Below are 12,590 nucleotides of genomic sequence, written 5' to 3' on the forward strand. Positions count from 1 at the left end.
AGGACAGGGAGGGCAGACACAAAGACCGTCTGTCAGGCGTCATCGCTGACTTTTACAACATGCAGGCAGACAGCCGATACAAAACAGCCTGTCCAACGCACGCTCTAGGAAACCCAAGGAAAATGAAAAGCAAGCCACCTATGGGACAGTTTCTACACGGGAGAAATTTTACATAAAATAACAAAGGGTTGGGTTGCTATACAGTTACTGTGAATTATTTTTATTGAACAAAAATAAAAAGTTTCCGCCCAAACTGCTAGTAGTACATTCTGGTCCATACACACTGTTCAGAGAGGTGGAGTAGTGGAGGTGAGTGGTACACACGCCGTGAAGCATGGAAAGAAAAGCAAGCTTGGAAGACAGAACTTCCCTAGGAACAGAAGCAAAGCCTACTGAGCACCCTTAATGAGAAAACCTGAGCACAGTGATGGATACTGCTCCCCTGAGCTACCAGGAGCTTGCAACCTCCGGGCCTCCTAGCCAACCTTAGGCTCTGAGTCCTCTCTTGGCGCTCCACTACCAGAGGGACAGGACACTCGTGTACAAGCTAGCTTGGCCTCCTGGGCAGTCAGCCTCCCATTATAAGCTGCTAAGGCTGCCGTTACCATCAACCCCCCTCAGGACAATGCGGATAGCAATGCTGACCAGCACGCCACCGACCACTCCAGCAGCCATCCCTATGCCCATGGCTGACGCCACCTTCTCTTGCCACTTTGGGAGGTTAGGCTTCGAATGGTTGTCTAGATTAACTTCCCAGCCCTCATCTACCAACTTCTGGTCCTCAGTAAGGGACTGATGGAAATTCAGGTTTACCAAATCTGGAGGAAGGACCCTCAGCCCAAAATAGAGCCTCTTGACAAATTTCAAGTTTCTCAGCAGCTGCACATCACATCGGTATGTCCCAGAGTCATACTCATAGGCGGGTTTAAATCGCAGAAAATGGGAGTTGGCTCGGAAGGGTTTAAAAACTTCATCGTTAGTAGAGATGATGCCCCGAGCAAGTTTCCAGGTAAAGCGGAAGGCTTCTTGCCCGACCTCCAGGATGTCTGCGCTGAGACAGCTCAGCTCAAACTCCTCCCCGTGGACAATAGTGAAATGGAGCATCCCACAGATCCAGTTGGTCAGACACTCCAGACGCTGGGACTTGCACTTCCTCCTCACCCCATCAGGACCCACCTCACAGACGGTCTCCTCCTTGTAGCCAAGGCCACATGTAACAGTGCATGTTGTGGCATTGACCACGACTCTCCCCACAGCTTGTTGTATTCTCTCCGGGATGGCCAGTGTTTTAGGTGACGTCAACACCGAAGGCAGGCAGACGATCGATACCAGGCTCCCAAGGATAGAAACAGTGGTCGCAGTCTTCATGTCTCAGTAGGCATTTGACCGGCAGGCATTTCAGGCCAATACTCCATTGTACTGTAGCGCAGATCCTCCAGCCTGGGATAACCTTTAGCATTGAGAGATTATGATGCACAGCTGTCAGCAAAGCAGACACATGCACACATGTGCACAGAGGTGCAGTCATTATTCTCAGGTGAAGCCACTGGCCCTAAAAAAAGACTATTGATGTCCTGGACTAGGTCTGCCAGGGGCATCTTCACAGGGGGCACTCTTGTCCCTTCTTCCTAATGAATTCAAACCCATAGGCTTGAGAACAAAAAAGGAAAAGCCCTCAGAAGCTGAAGTCAATTTCTGCATTACCCCAAATGCATGAGTTAACTCTTTGCCTCCCTTCCAATCTACGGAAGAGTTTCAAAGTCCTCTGCTAAATCTGACCAAACAGAAAAAGTCGTCTTAAGAAAGAGGTGAGGTGGAGCTGGGTTGGGATGTTAATTTGAATACCTTGAATTCTTTACTGTGAATGTTCCTAAACCACATCCATTAAAAAGATAACTCTGGACTGGAGTCACTTGACTCCCCAAATTTCTATTTTTTCTTCCTTTGTAAGCCAAGATCTTCTTGTCCGGGTTCAGGTCACTTTGAACACTGCACCTGAAAACACTTTTATCCAGTGTTAACTACCTTCATTTGTAAAGACTTTTAAAGGAATGGAAAGCAGGTGCGGCAACGATACCTGGAGGCGGAGGCAGGGCTGCGAGCAAGTTCAAGGCCAGCCTGGGTTACGTGGTGAGTCCTGTCTCAAAAGAAAAGGGAGAGCTCAGTGGAGTGCTGACGTGATGCTTGTCTAGCATGCATGACGCTCCAGGCTGATCCCCAACACCACACAGACTGAGTGTGGTGACATACTCCTTATCCCAACACTCAGGAAGATCAGGAGTTCCAGGTCATTCTTAGCTACACAGGGGTTAGAGATACTAAAGACACTAAAGGGGGGGTGTGTGAAAATTTAGTCCAACACACCCTTCCAAAGGAGCACGTGAGGCTAGGGCAGAGGCAGCTCCTGTCTTGTTCGAGGTACCCTCTCCCAAGGGAGGCAGGATGGATGTTGCTGGGTGTGAGGATGAACGATGCTGTCTGACTCTAGTCTGCTCTATTTACCCTGCAGAACAGAGAAGCTCACTGTTTGTTTACATCAGTGAAGGTTGCTATGAAACAGCTGTGATGATAAAGATGGGTTCTCAGTGATAAGACAGAAGATTAGTAAGTAGATCAACTTGGTTTTCATTAAAGCCATACCACAAAAGCAAAGGTTCTCAACCTGTGGGTCACAACTCCTTTGGGGGGAATCAAATGACCTTTTCACAGGAATCACCTATCAGATATACCAAGTATCAGATATTTACATTACGATTCATAACAGTAGCAAAATTAGTTATGAAGTAGCAATGAAAATAATTTTATGATTGGGGTTGACCACAACATGAGGAACTGTATTAAAGGGTCGCAACATTAGGAAGGTTGGGAACCACTGGGCTACAGTCTCTGAGACAAATTATTACGAGGCAATGAATATTCAGTATGGATGTTAAAGTTATTTAATCAGAGAAAATGACTAACAAGGAAGAATGTAACTATATTTAGTCTAACAAAGATCCTTGGAAGGCTAGAACCTCTAGGATGCATTATTGCAACCTCCCAGAATGCCTAGCACTGTGGGCTCTTCAAAGCTTATATTGAGTTAAAGAATATGAAAAGAAATTCCTAGGTGACCTTTGCCACGCCCACGACGGTGTCGCCCGTGTGACAAATGCCTTGGATGAGGTAGTTACGTGGGAAAGGGGGGCTCGCGGCCCTTAGGTCTGTGCCCCCAGCGACCCCTCATCAATCTGCCCGAATCAAGGTGCCAGGCTACACGGAACCACGCAGATCTGCTTGCAGAGGCTGGCTGGCACTCTGCCTTCTTCTCTTTGCAGCTGTAATTATTGCTGTTTCCTTGTGTATTAATTCCAAGAAGTTAACTCTTAATGTTCCTGATGTGCCCCATAAAGTGGCTTCAATACCCCCACCTATGATTCAAGCTCTTAGGCCAACAGTTCAAGAGGGTCCCTAAAGTTTGGGGGAATTCATGAATGATTTAGAGCAGAAAGAACTTATGATTCAGAAGGACGAAGATTCTAGCGAAGAGAGAATGAAAGTAAAGGTACAGGCACTCATAGGCAATTCACACGCGCAGCCGACAGCAGCTGCGAGGAACCAGTTACAGGAATTAGTCATTCCTACAGGAATTATTCAGGGACAAATAAAGTTTCTCATCAAGGGTCGATGGTGGCAACCCCCTAACTTTAATCTTAGATATAATAATTAGTTAGAGCCATTACCTTTTACGGGAGCTTATGACGTACATGGGAACTGATGGGTGAATCATAATGGTATGAAAACAGAATGGCATAAGTTACAGTTCAGGGAAAGATTAGCTAGGTACCGACCCCCCTGGTGCCTTCTCACCTGCAGGCAAAGGTTAAAATATTTTCACACAAATGAAACCATGGTTAGAACAATGATGGAAAGGGTTTAATTTTGATACAGAACAAAGGTGTAGAAGGAAAACTACAGCTAGGGCCGTAATGTTCTCTGTCCGGATGAGGAACCACAAAAGGAAAAGTAAAGGCTATACTCATGAGATCTGTTAATCATTCTGAGAAAAGTGTGTAACTACATTGTTGATTCTGTCTATCACCCTACTGGCCGATTGCCATGTTTCCTCAAGTAACTGTATAAAATTCACTGCTTGGTCTGAGTAAAATTGCAGCAGCTTCACAACATACTCTCGTGTCTGTGGCTGTCTGTCATTCGCCGAATCCCACTTATCCTGAGTACCTTCACCCCGTTCTCCCTTGGTCTGGTGGTCTAGCTGAGATCCAGTCCGCGGCAGACCTTTTTTTTTTAATTAATGCCAGCTTTTAGCTCAAATCATTTATTTCTAGTTTGGACAAAGGAAGAAATCCAAACTGCCTGACTTTTCTAGATCCAGATGACCACAGAGAAAGATCTAAACTCCACATTTACCTTCTATTGTACAAAAACAAAGTGGCTGCTGAGTTCCAGAAACAGGCAGTTTACAAACAAACATCTATACTTGTGGTTTAATAAACATCCCATTTTATTTACAAAGCATTAAAGCTTTAGCAAGAAGTCCCCAAGGCTGAGTCTCTCTCACCTTGTACAAAACTACAGAACATTTTAAGGAACAGAATGGAGAGGCAGGGAAGGCAACAGGAAGAAGAATATACATATATCACACAGATCAAAAAAGCCCAGCTCAAAGTGGATGGGAGGTTTCAGAAGCTGATGAAAAGTTCCAAAAGCATAAATAATTATTAGGAGCTGCTGCCAGAGACAATCTGGCAGGGCCTGAGCTGATTTTCTCAGTAGCCAGTTAATGGAAATGGACACATCACGAGCATCCAGATGGAGGAAATCAAGCCACTTCACACAGGGAAGGCAGAAACCCCTGTATCAGTTTGCACACTACCTGCAGGGTGCTGTCCAGAGAGACATGACATGGATATAATACCTATAAATAAAAACATGTCCTGTGAGCCACTTACCAATCACAACCATTGGTCTCACTCACACCTGAGGCAGCACCGCAATGACTCTGGGGACTTCCTGCAGTGCCCAGTCACTTCTACCCCCCAATATAAAGGAATCAACAGGCTGGGCTATCTGAAGGAGCCCCCACCAACTGGCAGAGATTCACAATTAGCATAGCATTTAACCCCCCTTTCAATGTTGAAAGTATGACCCAGGGCAAGCCAAAAGCTATTGCCAGAGACAATACTAACTAACTAACGCTTTCCACACTTGGCTTTCTGACTTTGGATTTTCAGAAAATTTCAAACACTTATTGTACATATCCATCCAATTTGCTATTTTTATTAAAAGAACAGCAAATGCAGAGAGAGCCAGGGTGAGAAAGAGAAGGGTAAAAAAAGCTAAGCAACCTTTCACAGAAAGGAAGTGTGTGAAAACACAGGGGCCTGGCTCCAGGAAGAGAGACACATATGGCTGGTGCGGACAGGTTCTCCATAGGCAATGATTGAACGAATGAACCGCATCTTTGATTTGAAGCAAGCTGCTGCTGCTTTGATTTTGGGGGTTTCACGTCAGTCTCGATAGGTGCCCCACCCCCATGATATCGAAGCTTATGGAGAAACACACCTTGCTTTGTTTCTAACTCTGGAAGTCAACACGGACAAAGTAATACACAAACTACTGATGATCCTTAGTTGGAGATGGGTAAAACTGATCATATCCAAAAACCATGATTATCAAACAGATCTGATACTGGAAAACATGCAATGCAAGGGGAACCCCAGCTTCTCTAGAGCCCAGCCTCCCGAGACAGAATGACAGGGGCCTTCTATAGTCCTTCCTTTTCTGCCAATTTGAAATCTTTCGAGCACTCGCTTCTCTGTCCAACCTTTATACACAATATAGAAATACAGGAAGCATCTGAGAAGGGAAGTTATGGATGAAAGTAACAGAAAATGCACTGGTTTTCCTAGGATACTGGTAGCAAAACTTCAGAAAAGAACAAGTCACAAGGACATGCATTGAGGATGGAAGGCAACAGGAGATGGGAATGACATGTCCAAAGGATGTGACTTCAACAGTCAGGTGAACAAAACACGGGCATTTTTCACCAGCAACACAACCAAGTGTGAAGCTGAAGTGAGTCAGGTCTCCCGACGTCTTCACGCATCCTCATTCCTGAGAGCCTATTTGGACTTATGCTTGAAAGGGAAGGCAGGGACCTGTGCTCTTCTTCCATAATTCACTTCTTCATTCAAACATAAAATCCTCCTTCCACCTCCTGGGTGGGAGGCAGAGGCCTTTGTTTTCAATTAAAGCCAATCTCAAATGACTGGCCGCACTGTCCAAAGGCTACCTGACGACAGCGTGAGAAAAACGATGAGTTTCACCGTGTTCATAGCAGTTCTGAGATCGCTCCTCCTGCTAAAGAGAGAGACACCAGATTTCCTTTAGTATCACAGGCACACATGGGCCAAGAATGTCCCCCTCTGAGGTGCATAACCAGCTCCCGGTCATTCTTCACGGAAGCAACCATCAATCTCAACCCAAACCCCCACCCAATACTGTTTCAGTACTGTCCTAATATGTGTGTAGGGAATGTAAATGGATGAGCCTCTACCCAACCTAGGCAGACAGATAACCAGGTTCTCGGCAGTCACAACAGACAAAATAAACTCCAGGGTACCAACCCTTTCAATCTTTCATATATTAGACTAATCAGTCACTAAAAAATAACAGTGAACAAGACATCCCTGCCCAAGCCCCACTGTTCCTTAAGTGACACTTTTATCTGCTTGGAACCCAGGATAGCGTGCGCTGTTGATGAAAACTACTATCTGTGTTTCTATGCACCGAGAACTGGTAAGTGAATAAAATCCTAAGTAGTAAGATCAAATAAGCACTTCCCTGATGACTCCATAGAAGCTGTTCAACTTCTGAGGGACATCTTTAAATGGGCTGCTGTGAAATATTAACTAGGAAGTACAAAAAGAGAACAAGGTGAAGAAAAGCCTCCTGGGTGTAATTTAAATGAGGGATTACACGATGCTTGGAGTTTAAAATGGTGAGAACTAATCACATAAGTACTGAAAGAAAAGTATTCATTCACAAAGTTGCTCTGAACGCTATTTTCAAAATGAAGTTCTAATAAAAATGAAAACTTGACAATAAAAACACTCACATTTGCTGAGAACAGGCTGAGATAAGGATAAGATACAAGCTCTCACCGGGCAGTGGTGGCACACGCCTTTAATCCCAGCACTCGGGAGGCAGAGGCAGGAGGATCTCTGTGAGTTCAAGGCCAGCCTGGTCTCCAAATCGAGTTCCAGGAAAGGCGAAAAGCTACACAGAGAAACCCTGTCTCAGAAAAAAACAAAACAAAACAAAACAAAAACAAAAACAAAAAAAAGATACAAGCTCTCTACTGAATGCTATGTAATCTCAAACGCAATAGCTGAATGTTATATAATTTCAAGATATGCTTGCATTTTGCAAACACACTTTTCTAATCTCCTTTAGTATAAAATATAAGGAATCTCTGAGTGGATTTAAAACTTAAGAGAATACAGTCTACTAGACTGAGCTCACTTACTTCCCGATGGTCTTACTGACTGCTTCCACAGGCACCCTGACTGATGCGTTTTCAGTTGACAAAAACACAGCACCACCATTTTAACCACTAACCAGGATGGAAAAAGGTGGTTTGATCCCAAATTGACACTCAAGACAACGAATGAGCACCTTCTACTGTACAAAATAAGTTCACATTTCTACGCCACCCTCATGCCTATGAAAGATGTGCGTGCATATTTACACATATAGGCTTACTGAGGCATTAGACAACAGACTAAAATCAAAGCGAGCAATACTATTAGCAAGGTAATATATGAGAAAGCAGCTCTACAAAGGCCTGCAGCATCTGGCCTGTGGAAATAACATTTAGTTGCACCATACAGGAAATCTCCAGCAATACAATATTAAGAAAAATTCAGCTTAAGATGAACAGCTATTTTTGCTCTCTCCCAGGAGGAGCCTAATTCAGGATGGCCAAAGAGAACATCCTGACATGATTTCCAATCCTTCATTGGTCAGCTAGAGAATCACGCAGAATGAGAGAGAATATCTAGCTACGCATCAAATCAGTAGACTCCATGAGTTAGCCCTTGAGTGACTGTTTCCACAAAAGAGGAGAAGAGAAGGAAGAAGAGGACAATGTACAAAGTTCACTCACTATTGGGCATTTAAACCAAGGTTGTTGTAAGAAGTTAAGAGAGGAAGCTCCAGAAGGCAATGGTAATTGTGGAGTGGTCCAAGGCAGGGCAATCTGCAGGGTGCCCAATCCCTAAGAACAGCTCTTCTGACCACGTCAGCCTCTGTCATGCTCAACAGACACACCAGGTGTACATCAGTAGTGTCTAACGGGGCAGGGGGATTATACGTGACAAACCAGTCCTTGGTGGCGTTTTGCTGAGGTTTACTGCTGGGGAACCTTAGGTCTTGGCTTGTGTTTTCATCTCCAGCTCAGACATAAGAGTTAAGGGAACAGAAACAGGTATTAGACAAATGGTACCAACATGCCTGTCCCTGGAGAGTCCTCAGCTCAGTGTTACCCTTACCAGGATTCCCTCCACACAAGGATCCTCGGGTGTGGGTCCTCCTATGCTAGTCAACACTAATGAGCTGTGCGAGATGGAAGACTTTTCAGTAGCCCCAGGTTCCAGATTAACAGTGGTCCATTTGCCTTCCCATTTCCCCTGAAATCCTAATCTCCTGTTTGGAACATACAACAGTTTTTTGTTAGAGTAATCAAGGTTTACAAAATGGATTCTGTGGTGACTGGCCAGTTGCCCATATTAATACACAGCTATCATTTATCCAGTTTGAGCATTACACAGCTTACCCCTACAATTCTGCCCACAAAAATTTGACACTAATGAAAAAGTTATCCAGTTAAAGGGAGTCCACAGAAATGAACCTTTAACATAATCTTTGGAATAGACTGGTTTATTTCAGCAGTGCTGAGATCCCAGGGCCTTGTACATGCTAGGCAGATTCTAACACAGACCTACACCCCCAAACCCTGGGCCAATTTTCAAAGAGATCTCTGCTATAAGCATTCCGGATGAGTTTTATTTCTTAATATCTGGTGGAAAACAATGACTACATACTATCTTTTATTGAAAATCTCTGAAGTATCAAATAACATGAGTTATTCATGGAAATACCAGTTGTCCTCAGAGGCTGCTGGAGGGCCACAAACAAATCAACAGCAGGTCCAGCTTCTGCTTGCTCAAGACCCTCCAAAAACCACTGTGTTATTGAATGAAGCCCTTCCTTCAACCAAAGAACTCCACACAGAAGATATGATAGTTTATCCTGAAAACTGATATTTTGGAATTATCTGGGACATCCAGTGTCACCACTCACAAATCTGCAGCCTCACAAAGTTCCAAACTGTACTGAACCATCAGTAAAGCCACAGGCAACCCTCTGAAGGTCTTAGACCCATGCCTCAAGATCCCTGCTGAGGTTTTGCTTATGATCCTGCTCCTTAGCACTGTGGTATTTCATCTGTTCTGGAGATTTCCATTCAGGAAAAGATCAATGAACCAAGGCCAGAGAAGAAAGAAGAACACAGGAAGAAGGACACAGAGCTGCATGGAGAAGCGCAGGCTGCATGCAATCCTGAGGAGCTGCGGGACTGAGGGACTGCGGGACTGGAGCTGCTCTGCCCCTCATAAAATGGACCCTTCCCCTCCTCCCATCAGGGCCAAGTTCTCTAGTCCTCCTTAAGGGTAAAGCTGTTAAAATAGTTGCCTCCCTTTAAGGCTGACCCACTTCAGTACTCAGCAAAAGTAATCAGAAAACAAAAGGCCAGCAGGAAGTAGCCTGCTACTAAAGACACTGTTCAGTACTTCCATCAACCTTTCCATCATCAACCTTGACACTAAACCAAGTGACAGTGGGCCATTTTCAAAAAAGACCCTAGACACAGGTACCTGCTCTTAATAGTACAGGTTGAAAAGCTAGCCTGCATAAATAACCAGTATGCATTTCACATACAGTTCAGAATTTTACTGCAAATTCTTTGTTTGCTACTAAGATAATAATACTAATGAATTTGAGGAATAAAAAGTTCATTCTCGAGGACTGAGTAAACTTTCCAACATTTTGATATTGGTTCTCATTTAGACATTTAGTTACTGTGACTACTAGTGAACATATTGATTAAAACTGAATTTTAAGTCTTTCTATTATTGAGAAAGACAATTTTAAGATTCTATAGTGGTTTATTTACCATTTACTATATATACTTCCTATTGAAAAGCACAAGATACATTTTAACTAGTAGTGTTTTGTTTTTCTGATGATGCAGCTCAAACATTGGGCCTTGCACCAGCTAGGCAAATGCCACTCCACTGAGCCATACCCAGAGCTCCCAGACAGGACAAAAGCCAGATGTGTTTGCATACGCCTTTAATCCCGGCACTTGGGAGGCAGAGGCAGGAAGATCTCTGTGAGTTTGAGGCCAGCCTGCTCTACACAGAAGCATAGAGATTATGTCCTAAAGTATTTTAATTAATTTTATATGTCTGGCCACATTTTAAATCAGGCTAAAAGCAACTGGACTTTTTGTGGTAGGAAAATCTACTCAAATTCCAAATTGGGTTTCTTCTGAACTGACAGAACGTATGCACATAGGCTACAGAGAGGCCATCTTATTTGTTGGTAGTCAACTAACCGCTCAGCTAGTCAAGTACTGACCTGTGGTCTTGTTCCCAGCTCTTCCTTTACCCACACACAGCTCAGGACTCAGTACGGAGGTGGGGGTGCTTACTGGTGCTGAGCCACTGCTGTGGGGCTCTCCTACTCAGTGGTATGGGCGCTGTAACCACTGCTGTGGGGCTCTCCTACTCAGTGGTATGGGTGCTGAGGCCACTGCTGTGGGGCTCTCCTACTCAGTGGTAGGGGTGCTGAGGCCACTGCTGTGGGGCTCTCCTACTCAGTGGTAGGGGTGCTGAGGCCACTGCTGTGGGGCTCTCCTACTCAGTGGTATGGGTGCTGTAACCACTGCTGTGGGGCTCTCCTACTCAGTGGTATGGGTGCTGAGGCCACTGCTGTGGGGCTCTCCTACTCAGTGGTATGGGTGCTGAGGCCACTGCTGTGGGGCTCTCCTACTCAGTGGTATGGGTGCTGAGGCCACTGCTGTGGGGCTCTCCTACTCAGTGGTATGGGTGCTGTAACCACTGCTGTGGGGCTCTCCTACTCAGTGGTATGGGTGCTGCGGCCACTGCTGTGGGGCTCTCCTACTCAGTGGTATGGGTGCTGAGGCCACTGCTGTGGGGCTCTCCTACTCAGTGGTATGGGTGCTGAGGCCACTGCTGTGGGGCTCTCCTACTCAGTGGTATGGGTGCTGCAGCATGAAAACTCAGGTCTAGATCTAGCAAACTCAGGGGACTAATGACTCAGTCTGTTTTTCAATTCTGCTATAGAAAATAATTTCTATTTATAGGCAACAATTAACTAGTATAAGGTACAAACTGAACAAGGAATTCTGCTTTGTATTCTACTATTTATCATATGTGGATTAACACATTTAAATTAAATTTTAATTTAAAATATAGAGGGAGAAAAAACTAAATATAACCACTGATATTTTATCTATCCTGTGTCAATTAGCTACAAAAAAAGAGAGTTTTATATTAACAAAAGCACATGCTTGTGTGTGTGTCTAACCTAATGGATAGATACAGACTTTCAAATCCCAAAGACATTTGAGTGATGAGCTCTAACTGGATCATTATTTTTCCTTTTTTTTTTTTTTTAATGGGTTTTTCGAGACAGGTTTCTCTGTTTAACAGCCCTAGCTGTCCTGGAACTCGCTCTGTAGACCAGGCCGGCTTCAAACTCACAGAGGTCCACCTGCCTCTGCCTCTCAAGTGCTGGGATTAAAGGCGTGCATCACCACCACCTGGGATTGATCATTATTTTTCAAACAAACACCACTTAACCGGTTTACAGGTATTTTCTAGGAATTCCCATTCCTTGATAAACTCCCTCAGTCATATATTATGTGTTGGGGGCTGACATGGGCTCAGATGTTAAGGGCTAAGGCTCACAAAAAAAGGACACTTAGATGTTAGGAAGCCACACTGTCACACTGTCTTTTTGGCAATTTTCTCTTATTTTCAGATACTGGGGGAAACCTCAAAGCTCATTTTCTCTTTAACATTATGGTACTGATAAAAATTTCTCCTTTCTCTAGACTGCCAAGAGAGAAGACTACTTGGAGCATCTGAACAATATGGAGATGCTGAAGTTTAATAGTCAGGTGCTACATTAAACCAGCTTAGCTTGTATTTCTGGATATCTGTCTGAGGCAAAACTAAAAAACAAACTAAAGAACCATCCACAAATGAAGATCTTAAAACAACACACCTAGGGCAGATACAGTCTAAGGACTGTATTAACTGGAGGCTCCTATCTTTCTGGGTCATAGATTTTCCTATAGGAATCTAATGGAAAGTCTGAGTTCCTTCCCAGAAAAACACTCACGTATACTTTGTAGGTATCTGAAGAAAGTAGAACCCCTGTAATCTATTTATGGACCTAAGGTTGACAGTCAATGAGTTAAGCCAATTTTGGTTTAG

The 12,590-nt window shown here is 44.2% G+C and overlaps 2 protein-coding genes across 2 annotated transcripts in view; both read right to left on the reverse strand.

The window, feature by feature from the left end:
• Positions 1 to 215: 215 nt before the first annotated feature.
• On the reverse strand, positions 216 to 1,431 carry Tmem81 (transmembrane protein 81). The gene has a single exon (XM_036202134.1). The coding sequence runs from the start codon at positions 1,366 to 1,368 to the stop codon at positions 580 to 582; it is 789 nt and encodes a 262-aa protein (XP_036058027.1). The 5' UTR covers positions 1,369 to 1,431; the 3' UTR covers positions 216 to 579.
• Positions 1,432 to 4,486: 3,055 nt separating this feature from the next.
• Rbbp5 (RB binding protein 5, histone lysine methyltransferase complex subunit) overlaps positions 4,487 to 12,590 on the reverse strand; it is a 29,671-nt gene continuing 21,567 nt past the window's right edge. The window contains 1 exon segment of the mRNA XM_036202133.1: positions 4,487 to 6,363. Within this exon segment, the coding sequence (XP_036058026.1) occupies positions 6,335 to 6,363 (29 nt within the window). The 3' untranslated portion in view covers positions 4,487 to 6,334.

The sequence above is a fragment of the Onychomys torridus genome, chromosome 11, assembly GCF_903995425.1.
Source record: "Onychomys torridus chromosome 11, mOncTor1.1, whole genome shotgun sequence".
In the NCBI taxonomy this organism is placed as follows: domain Eukaryota; kingdom Metazoa; phylum Chordata; class Mammalia; order Rodentia; family Cricetidae; genus Onychomys; species Onychomys torridus.

Coding starts and splice junctions, on each gene's coding strand:
- Tmem81 (XM_036202134.1), bottom strand. CDS start 1,368: ATGAAGACTGCGACCACTGTTTCTATCCTTGGGAGCCTGGTATCGATC.